The 12054-nt window shown below is 38.2% G+C and overlaps 2 protein-coding genes across 5 annotated transcripts in view; one reads left to right on the top strand and one right to left on the bottom strand.

Annotated features, from left to right (window-relative positions):
- The window catches only part of LOC103553935 (gamma-interferon-inducible protein 16-like), a 66335-nt gene extending 54551 nt beyond the window's left edge, over window positions 1–11784 (top strand). Inside the window, exons 15-18 of the mRNA XM_070608237.1 lie at window positions 2959–3126; window positions 5814–6236; window positions 7874–8059; window positions 9186–11784. Coding sequence (XP_070464338.1) covers window positions 2959–3126; window positions 5814–6236; window positions 7874–8059; window positions 9186–9263 — 855 coding nt within the window. The 3' untranslated portion in view covers window positions 9264–11784. The remainder of the gene's footprint in view (window positions 1–2958; window positions 3127–5813; window positions 6237–7873; window positions 8060–9185) is intronic.
- Window positions 10190–12054, bottom strand: part of AIM2 (absent in melanoma 2) — a 57903-nt gene continuing 56038 nt past the window's right edge. For all 4 annotated transcript variants that reach the window (XR_011536894.1, XM_070608246.1, XM_070608247.1 and 1 more), the window contains one exon: window positions 10190–10829. Coding sequence is in view for 3 of the 4 variants with exons in the window: in XM_070608246.1 (XP_070464347.1) it covers window positions 10806–10829 (24 nt within the window). In the remaining variant the exon portion in view is untranslated. The remainder of the gene's footprint in view (window positions 10830–12054) is intronic.

Below are 12054 nucleotides of genomic sequence, written 5' to 3'. Positions count from 1 at the left end.
CCATCCCACACATAGCAGTGGAAGACAGACTTCCTATAGGCAGGAGTTCTCAAGTTTTATTTTGTTATTTTTAGCCTCGTAATTCATAATACCCTCTATAATCTCTCGGGTTTTTATTTGTGGGATGGAGCCAGCAATCTCTGACTGTTTGCCTCTAGGCCTATGTGGCCATTGTCCGGTCACTGAAACCTCAGGCCCACTGTCTCTCTGCTATGACAATGACATATGTGGATATCTCAAGACAACTCTATTTTTTCTATGCATACAGGCTTGGAAGTGACATTTTCTAAGGCCCCTCTGTCTAACTATGCGACACAGTCATTTCTATTCCCACGGGAATTATTACACTTCTTTAAAATTTCCTTCAAGCACAGGAATCTCAGGAAGGGTCATCTACATCCTTGGCCTCATACACCTAAACACACCATACAGTCATTTTGTCTTTGGGGTTCAGTCATCTCCACAGGAGTCCTGTAGAAAGAATGCTTGGCCATTCTATGATTCATTAAATGGGCAGGAAAGCTTTGCTCTTATTCATCAGGGAGTATCCCAGCTATTTTCTCTATAATATGGGCTCTGTTTGCTTTTGGAATTCAAAACCAGAAGCAGACCAATATAATCTTTGATTCCTGCTGCTATGTCTCCCACAAAGCAAATAGCACAGAATGGCATGATTCGAGGACAGAGTGGGGTGGTGAAGGAAATAAACTAAGGGAAAAAATCAATTACTATTTTTAAATATTATCCAACCAATAGGCATCTAAATCCTACTCTTATGATGGAAGCTTTTGGCTTAACTGATTTTGAAAGTTGCTCAAGATGCACTTGTCAATGAGATTAAATTACTACGTGGCAGAAGTGAATAGAGAAACTTGTCTAATAAAGTGCTTTCCATATCAACTCTAACTAATGTTTCCATTAAGAGGGTCAACATAATGCACAAAAGATCTGTAGGGGAAGAAGAAATACTCCTCTACCCTCCTAGGTTCTTCTGGCTGGTCTAAGAATGAAGTTGACATGAGACAGAATAACAGGAGAAAATCAAACAAGTTTAATAATATGTATACATGGGAGAAACCCAGAAAAACTGAGTAACTCACCAAAATGGCCAAAGCCACCACCTTAAATACCATCTTCAACTAAAGACAAAAGAGGATGTTGGGGGTGGTAGTTTGGGACTTTAAAGGGGAGGAAGGCAATTCACATGAAGATGGAAGCAAATACTTGGTAAACAAATGTTTGTCATGCCTTGCAAAGGCAATGAGACAGGGCGAAGACGTTGATCAAATGGGCCTTTCTAGGTTCCTCTCTGTCCACCACATCTAGTTTATATTATATTGCAGCTATCTATTGTATTAGCTCCTTCTGAAACAGGCCTTCTATCATAAATTCTTCTAGGCAGTTGGGGCAAAATCAGAGTTTCTTCCTGAGTCTTTTGTTCTCGAAAATAATCAAGTCAAAGAGACACACATTAGGATAGCAAACTCTGGTCCCCTATACATCTTCGGATCAGAGCAGAAATACAAACCCCTGTCTTGAACATGAAATAATAATAACAATATTGATATTTCTATGTATTGAGCATTTAGTGGTGCTGAACTCTAAATCCTGTGATCTTTGTGTATGTGATCTCATTCATTCTTTATAATACCACATGCCAATGCTATTGTTAGTCCCATTACACATATGAGAAAACTGAAGTTCATAGATGTTAAAAATCTTCTCCAAGATCACACAGATAGTGAATGTTAAGCCAGGATTCGAATCCAACCTTACTGAACTCTACAGCTTTAGCATTTAATGGCATATATTGATTCCAGAGTCAGAGTATAGATGTTACAGTATCTGTAATTTATTTTTAAAAATTTATAATTACACAGTATTATGTCTCAGATTCATTTCCATAGGCCAGGCTCTGTAAGACTTCTAATGAGGAATGAGGTTCTGGGGTGGTCAGAGGGTGTCCTGATCAGGAAGCTGCATGCCAGAGGAAGGTATTTCAAGCAACTCCCTTATCCACAGCTTTCTCAACAAGTGACACTTAATGAATTAGATACATGAATGCTAGAAGAGGTAAGAACTGTGGCAAATTTATATTGGATGTAGAACGTTAGGAATGGTCTTTCTTAAGTAAATCAAAGTTAGTCAAGATAAATGATTTAACAGACACTCCTGACCTTGCTTAAACAATTATAAAAATCCAGGTACTGGGAATGCCCTGGGTGAAATCTTAATGGGTCTGTCTACTGTTGAGAACCCTGAAGGATTTTGTTACCTGATGCAGAATACATAGAGAGCAGAATCTTGCCTCTAGAATTATGAATGTGAGGAAATTTCTCCAGTATGGTGATAAAGCATTCAAATAGGTGGAGACTTGATTTCCTGGGCCTGAAGAGCAGATGATAAAAACCAATTTGCTTATTTGGTAAATACACAAGGTGGTAAAAGACTTAGTTAATAAAACGTCCCTCAGTGCAGGCAATATTGTTTGGAGACTTGCTTCCATTACAGCCTGGTATTATTTTCTACCAATAAATAACTCCAAGTGTTGTCTTGAGGAAGTTGACATAGGGCTGTTTGCAGCAGAAGGAAAGCCAGAATTCCATAACAGACCAGTGAAAATTCACTCCTGAGTTTTTGACATGTGCAGAGCGAAGTTTGTAATCCTCATTGGGGTCCAGTCTGGGGAGGTATTGTGGGTATCTGAAGATGTGCTATTATTCCAGAGAAAGTTATTAGAGTGACAATCCTCTCATGTGTGTGTGTGTGTGTGGCTGGGTGGGTGCGTGTAGGTGTGTGGAGTGGGATGGGGGTGTGGGTGTTGGTGTGTGTGAGAGACAGAGAGAGAGAGACAGAGGGAGAGACAGAGAGTGGGAGAGAAATGCTGTGGTTCATTTGCTAATGAAAATCATTAATCATAAAAGAAAAATATATATATATTTTTTTATTTTGCTTCAGAAAAGGAAAGACATAACCATTAAAACTGAGGAGTCCAAGAGGATGAAACTCTTCCAACAGCTGAGTCACCTTCCAGAACCTTCAACAACCAGCACATGCCCAACTGAGGGCTGTCCTCATGTTCCTCAGATGCCGCCACCAACCCCATCCAGCAGTTCCTTAACCAAGGTACCAGCTTCCTGTTTCCAATATCTCCCCTCCCTAAGATATAATGACGGGGATCAGTAGAACCATGAAGGAGCTTCTCACTAATCCTCTACTATATACAATTCTTTCTTTAACTAAGTCACACATTTTTTATCAAATGTATATTTTGAGATGAGCTGCTACCTAAATGTGAACTCCAAATCTTATTATGTACCCCACTTGCATTAGGATAATCTGTGACACAGTGGGTACCTAATCATCCCTATTCTCTACTGGGTACAGTCATTTGTTCACTTAATTTTATTTTCATATTTCCCTCAATACGTGGTGAAAGATACAGTTTAGGGTGGAGAAATACAGAGCCAAACAAAGCACTATCACCAATTCTTTCTCTTTCATTTTTTATTATGTAAGTAATATCTCTTAGATAATTGAGGAAATGTAGATTTCATAGACAAAAATAATTCAATTTTAGCTATTTGAAATCTCTCCTCTATCAAATGTTATATTTTGGCAAATGGTCTTTCTGGTTTTACCTTTTGTTATGTATACACAAAGGACATCATTTTGGCCCAGGTTGGATCACATTACACATATTTTTCTATAACTCGGGGTTTTTTTTCACTTACTATATCTGGAAATTATTATTTCAATTAACCAAAACAGATTTAAATTTTTTTTTAATTTTTTTTTTTTGGAGAAGAAGATTGGCCCTGAGCTAACATCTGTTGCCAATCTTCCTCTTTTTGCTTGAAGAAGATTGTCCCTGAGCTAACATCTGTGCCAATCTTCCTCCTTTTTATACGTGGGACGCTGCCTCAGCATGGCTTCATGTGTGGTATGTAGGTCTGTGCCCTGGATCTGAACCCATGAACCCTGGGCCGCCAAAGTGGAGCATGCAAAATTAACCTCTACATCACCAGACCAGCCCCTAAATTTTTACTTTAATGTACAAGGTTAATTGCATGGTTATTTAATAAATTAGGAAAATAATCCTGTATTATTTGACTTCAAGTTATTTCCAGTATTCCCTCTGCCCACATTGAACACAATAACAGCATTAACCCATCAGGTCTACTTTCATGCCTCTCAAAATAAATACATAATTTCCTCCTTAAGTCCTGCGCATTTCTTGTCTGGGTGCTGCTGTTGTTACTATTATGAGATTTCTTGTTATCGACTAACTTGCACTGGGAATGAGCTTCCTGATGTTAGGATGACTTGGCCACATTCAATCAGAGTTAATCGTCATGACCGACAGGTTGTGGACTGTATAATTTTCCAGGTTAGACCACAAGAAGCACCACTGGTCTGTGGAGGTAGCTAGTCTGTCTCCATATACGGGTCCCTAGGACCTCCATGGCCACCGTTGCCTTCATACTTCCTCTTACTGATCAGCAGTCTCCCCTCCAATTCAAAGTGCTCTCTTGAAACTCAGAAATGGTGCAGGCCACTGAGGAGACAGGAGACCTGGCTTCTCTGTTGGCATACTTCTCCTAATGATCCTACCATTATCCTAACAAGAGAAGGTAGAGGAGGAAAAATAATTGCCCCTCTACCCTTCTGAGTTCTTGGATGAGAGCCCTGTAATAAAAGACAGATTGACAAAGAAAAATAAACTGTAGTTTATTAACATTTATACCATGTATACATGGAAGATACCCAGGATAAATGAGTAACTCCCTGAGGTGGCCTAAACCATCAGCTCAAATATCATCTTCAGCTAAAGACAAAAAAAAGAAAGGTGGAGGGAAGCCAGTTATGGGGAGCGTACTAAGAAAATCAGACTAAACAAATGTAATGTTTGCTGTGCAGATGTAAGTCAGTTCCTCCTCCCATTGATAAGATTCTCTTGTGATTTAGAATCATCTTTGTTTTCCTGATACAGAGAAGGAGATACCCTTAAAAATGGAGAGTTCCTTTATAAACGCAAATTTTTCTTACAAAGGGGCAACTACTATTCTGTATTTAGAGCCTCTCCAGTATCTGCTGTTTTTCGAAACAATTTTATGTCAAAAAGGCAAATTTTGAGGTGGCCGATTCTGTTGCTCTTCAAAAGTCTCTATCCAGGACATTTCCAAATTAGGGAAGGTCATAGGATTCTTCCAGTGACTATCTTACTAACCTATTTTCAACACAGTACTGCTTTCTTGGAAATGGGCTTTGTGGTCTTGGTCTTTAAATTGCCACAGCTACTGGGATTAATTCCACATGAAAGCAATGGTTTCTGACTGGAGCCATTCCCCACTCTCAGTGATATTAAGGATAACTTATTTTCTCCCCCGTTTATATCTTACTTTGCTCCCTCAAATGAGTTGATGGGATAAATTAGGATTATCTTTCATCTTCATCTCTATTAGGAATCACTACACAACAGCATTGCTATTGCCACTGTCGCTACACTCTACATAGCTCTTCCTAGGAGAAATACTTTTTTTCTTGGGTTAATTCTTTTTAAAGAAAAATATTCTCCTTTCCAAACTTATAAAAAGTGAAGAAAATAAATAATATTGCTATTTAAACCTTCTCCATTTCTTCCATTAGCTAAATTATACCACGTCAGCCATATTTGTTTAGTTTTTTCCCAAGTTCACTCCATTATGGTGTTCGTTGAGGCTCAACAACCAGCCTGAGAAGGTTATCACTAGAGAGTGACTCTGTATTTCCTTTCTTAATTGTGCCTGGTTTTTGTGTGTACTTCTAAGTAGAAACCAAGACTGAAGTCTGTACCTAAAGAAGCTTCCAAAGAACAGGGTCTACAGACGGGCCCCAAAGAAGTGACGGTACTGAAAGCAACAGAGCCATTTGCATATGCCTTTAGTGAAGGTGAGAAAAAGATGTTTCATGCCACAGTGGCTACTGAGAGCCAGTTCTTCCAAGTGAAGGTTTTTGATGTCAGCCTGAAGCAGAAGTTCATCCCAAAGAAAGTCATTGCCATATCAGATTATGTTGGCCGCAATGGGTTCCTGGAGGTGTACAATGCCTCATCTGTGTCTGATGTTAATGCTGACCGAAAGATGGAGGTCTCAAAAAGTCTGATTGCAAATGCAAATGCAACTCCTAAAATCAGTCATCTGTGCTCACAAGTTGCTCCAGGAACATTTGTGAATGGGGTATATCAGGTGCATAAGGTAAGTCCACACCCTTGTTTTGTAATGTTTCTCCTGCAACCTCAGAATTTAAATGTCTTAACTTGCCATTTGGAGTTTGGCTAATGTCCTATGGGAACTCAGTGGCCCCCTGACCACTTCAGGATATGGGAGAGAGAATCTAGGAACAGTCCTCCTCTCAAGGTAACAGCATGCAAGTTCTTTGGAAAGAGATTCCCCAGAAACCTTGGCATTTTATCAGCTATGATGACCCATTGACAGCTACCCTGGTCCAGGACAGTGCAGAGTTTATATCAATAAACACATCCTTTTGATTTGGTTTCTTTGAGTTCTGCCTCATCTGTTTCAGTGACAGTTTAACCTAATTGTGTATAAAGAATTACCCTCTCAAGCTTGTATTCCAGTTGAGACAACCAGACTAAGAAATCAACAGACTGCTCTGCCCTAGAATGCATCTCTTTCCAAGAGATAGCTAAGATGCTGAGCATCTGAACTCTAAGGTGCTCTTATCTCTTCATATTATTCATCAAAAAATTGTTGAGCAACTGACAGTGTCATTAAGTAATAAGAAATATGGATGTTTAAAAGAATAATCATGTAGTTTAATACTTCAATTTACAAATATGGGCAATAAAATCAAAATTTTGGTGAATTCTTAGATTAGTGTAAAACAACATAAGAATACAAAGCTTAGCTGACGTAACTTTTTTTTTTTAATGAAGTATTGCTTCATATTCCATTATATATGTCCTCTAGGGTTGCTGTCTACTTTTACCCCTATTGTTTTATGCAAACTCTGTTTAAATGACTGTGCACATATATGCATTTGTAGAATTGATGAGCAAAGTAAGTGAGATAGAAACTAGAACAATGGGACTAGATAATTTAGATTCAAGATTTAGGCAGATTGGAAAAGAATGAATAATAGAGAAGATAGAAGAAAGAATTACATATTGATATAGCAGTCTACTTAATGAAGACTTGCAACCATCTTCCTCAGACTCACAATGAAGCAGGAAAGGCCTTCCTTCTCTGTTCCCAGGTAGGTGCCAAAGAAATCTGTAAAGATTATCAGATCTGATTGTATTTAAGTTCTCTAAGAAATATCAGCTGTGGGAGCCGGGCCGGTGGCGCAGCGGTTAAGTTCACACATTCCGCTTCTCGGTGGCCTGGAGTTCGCGGGTTTGGATCCCGGGTGCGGACATGGGGCTGCTTGGCAAAAGCCATGCTGTGGTAGGCATCCCATGTATAAAGTAGAGGAAAATGGGCATGGATGTTAGCTCAGGGCCAGACTTCCTCAGCAAAAAGAGGAGGATTGGCAGTAGTTAGCTCAGGGCTAATCTTCCTCAAAAAAAAAAAAAAGACAAAAAAAAAGGAGATGTCAGCTATTATGAGATGGAAGCAGGAAAAATTAGGAAGTAATCAATACTTTTAGAAGAACCTGGCAAATAAAGACCTAAAAGAAGGAAAAGTTGAAACAGGATGCAAAAGGGAATTTTCTCAACTAGATATATTAAGCTATTTAGTACCTGTAATTCTGGACCTACAGCTTAAATTAACCTGTCAGAGACAAAAGATTCCACCAACACCTTGTGTTTCTAACAGATGCGGAAGTCTGATGCAGTTCTCAAAAGATGGATGCTAATTTTCTTTTGCAGAAAGAAGTGCGGAATGAAGTCATATCTTATGGAATACAAGATAGTACAGGGCAGATGGAAGTTATAGTGTATGGACGACTGACCAAAATCAACTGCGAGGAAGGAGATAAACTTCAACTCATCTGCTTTGAATTGGCATTAGGTCAGGAAAAGCAGCTGAGATCCGTAATTCACAGTTTCATCAAGGTGAGAGCTTCTGAGGAACATCATTCTTCTAAAGAAGAATTTTAAAAAACTAGACTGCTGCTATTATACAGAGTCCAATAGAGGGAAAAATAACTAATCCTCCTGCTTTAGTGGGTATAATCATTCTTTCTTTCCATCAGTTTTTATTTTTAAAGAAGAACATTTTTAATGATGTTGAAGAGAGAAACTTCAGAGAGGCATTCAAAAGATATGATACCTAAGCTAATTATCATAAAATTGGTTGAATTTATTAAAGCAGGGAGATTATTTAGTAAATTTGGGCTTCATTAAGCCAGATTTTTTTCAAATCCTGGCTCTGTAATTTGCTAGTTGACTAAGATCTTAAAAACTAGTAACTTCAGGTTCATCATCTATAAAATGGATGGAATATCATCTATCTCAGAGGATGGTTAGCACAGCTCATACCAGATTAAATGATCAAGGATGCCGCTGAGCATCTCAGAACACAAAGTCACCTGCTGTTAGTGAGATACCTGCCTTTACTGTTTGTTGCTGTTGGTCAATAAGAAATAGAAGTGTTTGGTACTACAATACAAAGTCCACACTCCTTGTCACACTCACACACACACACGCATCCATGTGGGATTCTTGGAACACTAACAAAGGCTAATACTGAATGCAAACAGATCAAATACAAAGGCTGACACATCCAGGTGATCAGAAATGCACATACTCTTGAATCTTTCCAGTTCTCAGGACCATCAATCAAATGTTCCAAAGCTTCCCTCAGAGCATTGCACCAGGAATACCTTTGACACCCTCTTCCCACGTTTCTTCACAGTAAGAAAATTCTCTTCAACTTTTAGCATGAGTACCTGCTCCTTCCTCTCTCCTGTTGTTCCCAATACCTTCTGCCTGTCCACATGTATTCATGCTGGGTGTGAGTGAATATCTCATTTCAGGGTCTCAACCAAGAGTAAGGGGTGGGTGGGTAACTCAATAAACAGGATCTCATGAAAGGAGATAGGTGAGACTGAGAAAAGAACCTTTTAGAAAGGAAGACAGAAAGGGATGCAGCCCATGGCAAGGGGACATGTGAGCGAAGAGAGAAATGTATAATGGGCTGAATCTCAACTGGTCTATCTTAATCTCTTTCTTCTTCAAGGTCATCAAGGCCAGGAAAAGCAGGAAACAACCACTCAATCCTGATTCATCTATGCAAACCTCACTAGAGTTCTCCTGAAACCTGGATGCCATTAAAAATGATGTTCATGTAGATAAGATCTAAGTACAGAAAAAATAAATATATATATAGTTGAAATACAGCAACATACATACCAGCTATAAATTCTTGGAAATGGGGTATTACAAGTGCTTTTCTCTTTCATTTTTATATGTCTCTGTACCATCTCAATGTCATATTTTACATCTGTAACATTTATAATTTGGAAATAACTATAAACATCATGTTTTTCTCTAAAGGAGTGATTCCCCAGGAGTCTAATTCATTGGTGAATTGTTTAAAAGAAAATAATCTGTAGCCTATAAATCAGGGTGGGGCACGCAGGCCCCAAGGAATGTTTGGATTTATACTTTGGGGAGGATCCTTATATGATGAGTCTCTGGTCAAGAATGGACAGGTTGAAACAAGCTATGTTCTGTTCAAAAGGAACCCAGTGAGGTGGCAGACAGTGGCTGAAATGGTTTGGGCTTCAATTGCCAAACCCTGTGTCCTACGGAGAGGTTGCTTTGGTCCAGAAGGATGAATATCTTTTCAGAATTGGTCTCTTAGATGGGGTATAATTAGGTAATTTGTCTGCCAAATGAGGCAGCTTCTGGTGATTTGCACGAAGACATTAGTAAATTTGGAAGCAATTCTAGCCCTGTCTGATGTGAAATAACAGGTTCCACTCACTCAAGTACCAAGAGCTCAGTAGCTCTCCAATCACATTTCCTGGTTCTCACATTTCTCATATGTGGATTCCATCAGGAAGTTGCCCCAGGCAAAGACCTGCATTAGGCAAACACTGAAGAACAATTAATTCACTTTAGCGTACAATGGCAGAAAGTAGATATCTATAACTGAAATTTACCGTATATTTAATAACCACATATTTGATACCCAGTGTTTTGCAATTATTTTGTGTCATTTAATCTTCACACTAACTCTTGAGGGTTGATAATGTTCTCCTTTTTATTCTTCTAATGAGAAAAACTGGAATACAGAGGAAAAATCACTTTCCTGATGATTTAGAACAGTTCCATCATAAGAAGAATTTCCTTCATGATACTTGTCCACTCTTCCCCCAGTTCCAAGCTCCTGGCAACCACTGATAAAGCTTCTTAACCCATACTTTTTCCTTTTTCATAAAATAAAATTAAAAGTGTATATAGAATTTTAACTCTGGCTGATTTCAGTGTAGTGCATTTAAGATTCATCTATGCAATTGCGTATACCAGTTTATTCCTTTTTATTGCTGTGTAAAATTCAATTGTGTGGACCCAACAAAGTTTGTTTACCCATTCGCCAGGAGAGGAACAATGGGGTTCTTTACAGTTTTGCAGAATTACATTTAAACTGCTATAAAAATTCGCATGCAGATTTTTGTGTGATCACGTTATCGTCTCAGTGGATAAAAAATTTGGAGGGAGATTGATGGTTCGTATGATAGGTATATGTTTAAACATATAAGACATTGCCAAATTGTTTTCTAAAGAGACTAACGTTTTTCATTCCCACCAGCAATGTGTGAGAGTTTCAGTTCCTCTGCATCCTCCTCAGAGTTTACCATTGTAGGTGTGTGTTAACCTGAAAAAAAAAAAAAGAAAAACGGCCAAACTCTTTTGCAAAGTGGTGTACCATTTGACATTTCTGCCAGCATTTTGTGACAGTTCTGCTTCCTCTACCTCCTCATCAGCAATGGTTATGGTCAATCTTTTTAAATTTTAGCCATCTAATTGGTACATAGTGGTATTTCATTGTAGTTTTAATGTGCATTTCTCTAAAGATAAATTATGTTGAGCATCTTTTCATGTGCTTAGTTGCCACCCATGTATCGTTTTCTGACTATTTTTGAAATTCAGTTATTTGTTCTCATATTATTGAGTTTTGAGAGTTCTTTGTAAATTCTGGATATGAGGTCTTTAGCAACTATGTGACTAGCAAGTATTAAGTCCCAATCTATGACTTGCCTTTTCATGACTTTAAGATATCTTTTGAAAAGACATTTTCATTTTGATGAAGTTTAAATTATCAAAAATTTATCCTATGTAAGGTTGTGCTTTTTGTGTCATATCTAAGAAATCTTTGCCTAAAACAACATCTCAGAGATTTTCTCTTGTTTTCTTTTTTTTTTTTTTTTTTGGTGAGGAAGACTCACTCTGAGCTAACATCTGTACCAATCTTCCTCTATTTTGTATGTGGGCTGCTGCCACAGCATGGCTTGACAAGTGGTGTAGGTCTGTGCCAAGGATCTGAACCCAGGCCACCAAAGTAGAGCGCATCGGATGTAACTACTATGCCATGGGACCAGCCACCTCTCTTGTGTTTTCTTCTAGAAGTTTTATAGTTTTAGGTTTCACATTTACTTAATGATCCATTTTGAATTAAGTTTGTAGAGATGGTGAGGTATGGACCAAGTTCATTATTTTATTAATACAAATATCCAATTGTTCCAATACTATTTGTTGAAAAATTATCCTTTCTTTATTGAATTGTGTTTGTACTTTTGTAGAAAATCAATAAATTGTATGTATGTGGCTTATTCTTGGACTCTCTGCTGTCTTCTGTTGCATTTTGTTGACACAAATAATCAATAATCAATCTATAAATAAAAATTGGGGTAAGTTCATTATATGAGCCTATCTGGAGACCATATAGCCCAGGAGAACACCTTCACCAAAGGAGGAAGCACTCCAAAGATGTGAGATGTACAGCGTGGTTATATACCCTCTTGGAACAAGGAACATACATCAAATATGACAGGAATATCTCTTTTTGCTACATTCAAAAGATGTTTTGCTAGCACAGCAGG

This window comes from Equus przewalskii, unplaced genomic scaffold (genome assembly GCF_037783145.1).
Source record: "Equus przewalskii isolate Varuska unplaced genomic scaffold, EquPr2 ChrUn-6, whole genome shotgun sequence".
NCBI lineage: Eukaryota > Metazoa > Chordata > Mammalia > Perissodactyla > Equidae > Equus > Equus przewalskii.
Note: the sequence above shows the minus strand (reverse complement) of the source record. Positions and strands in the feature narration are given on the sequence as shown.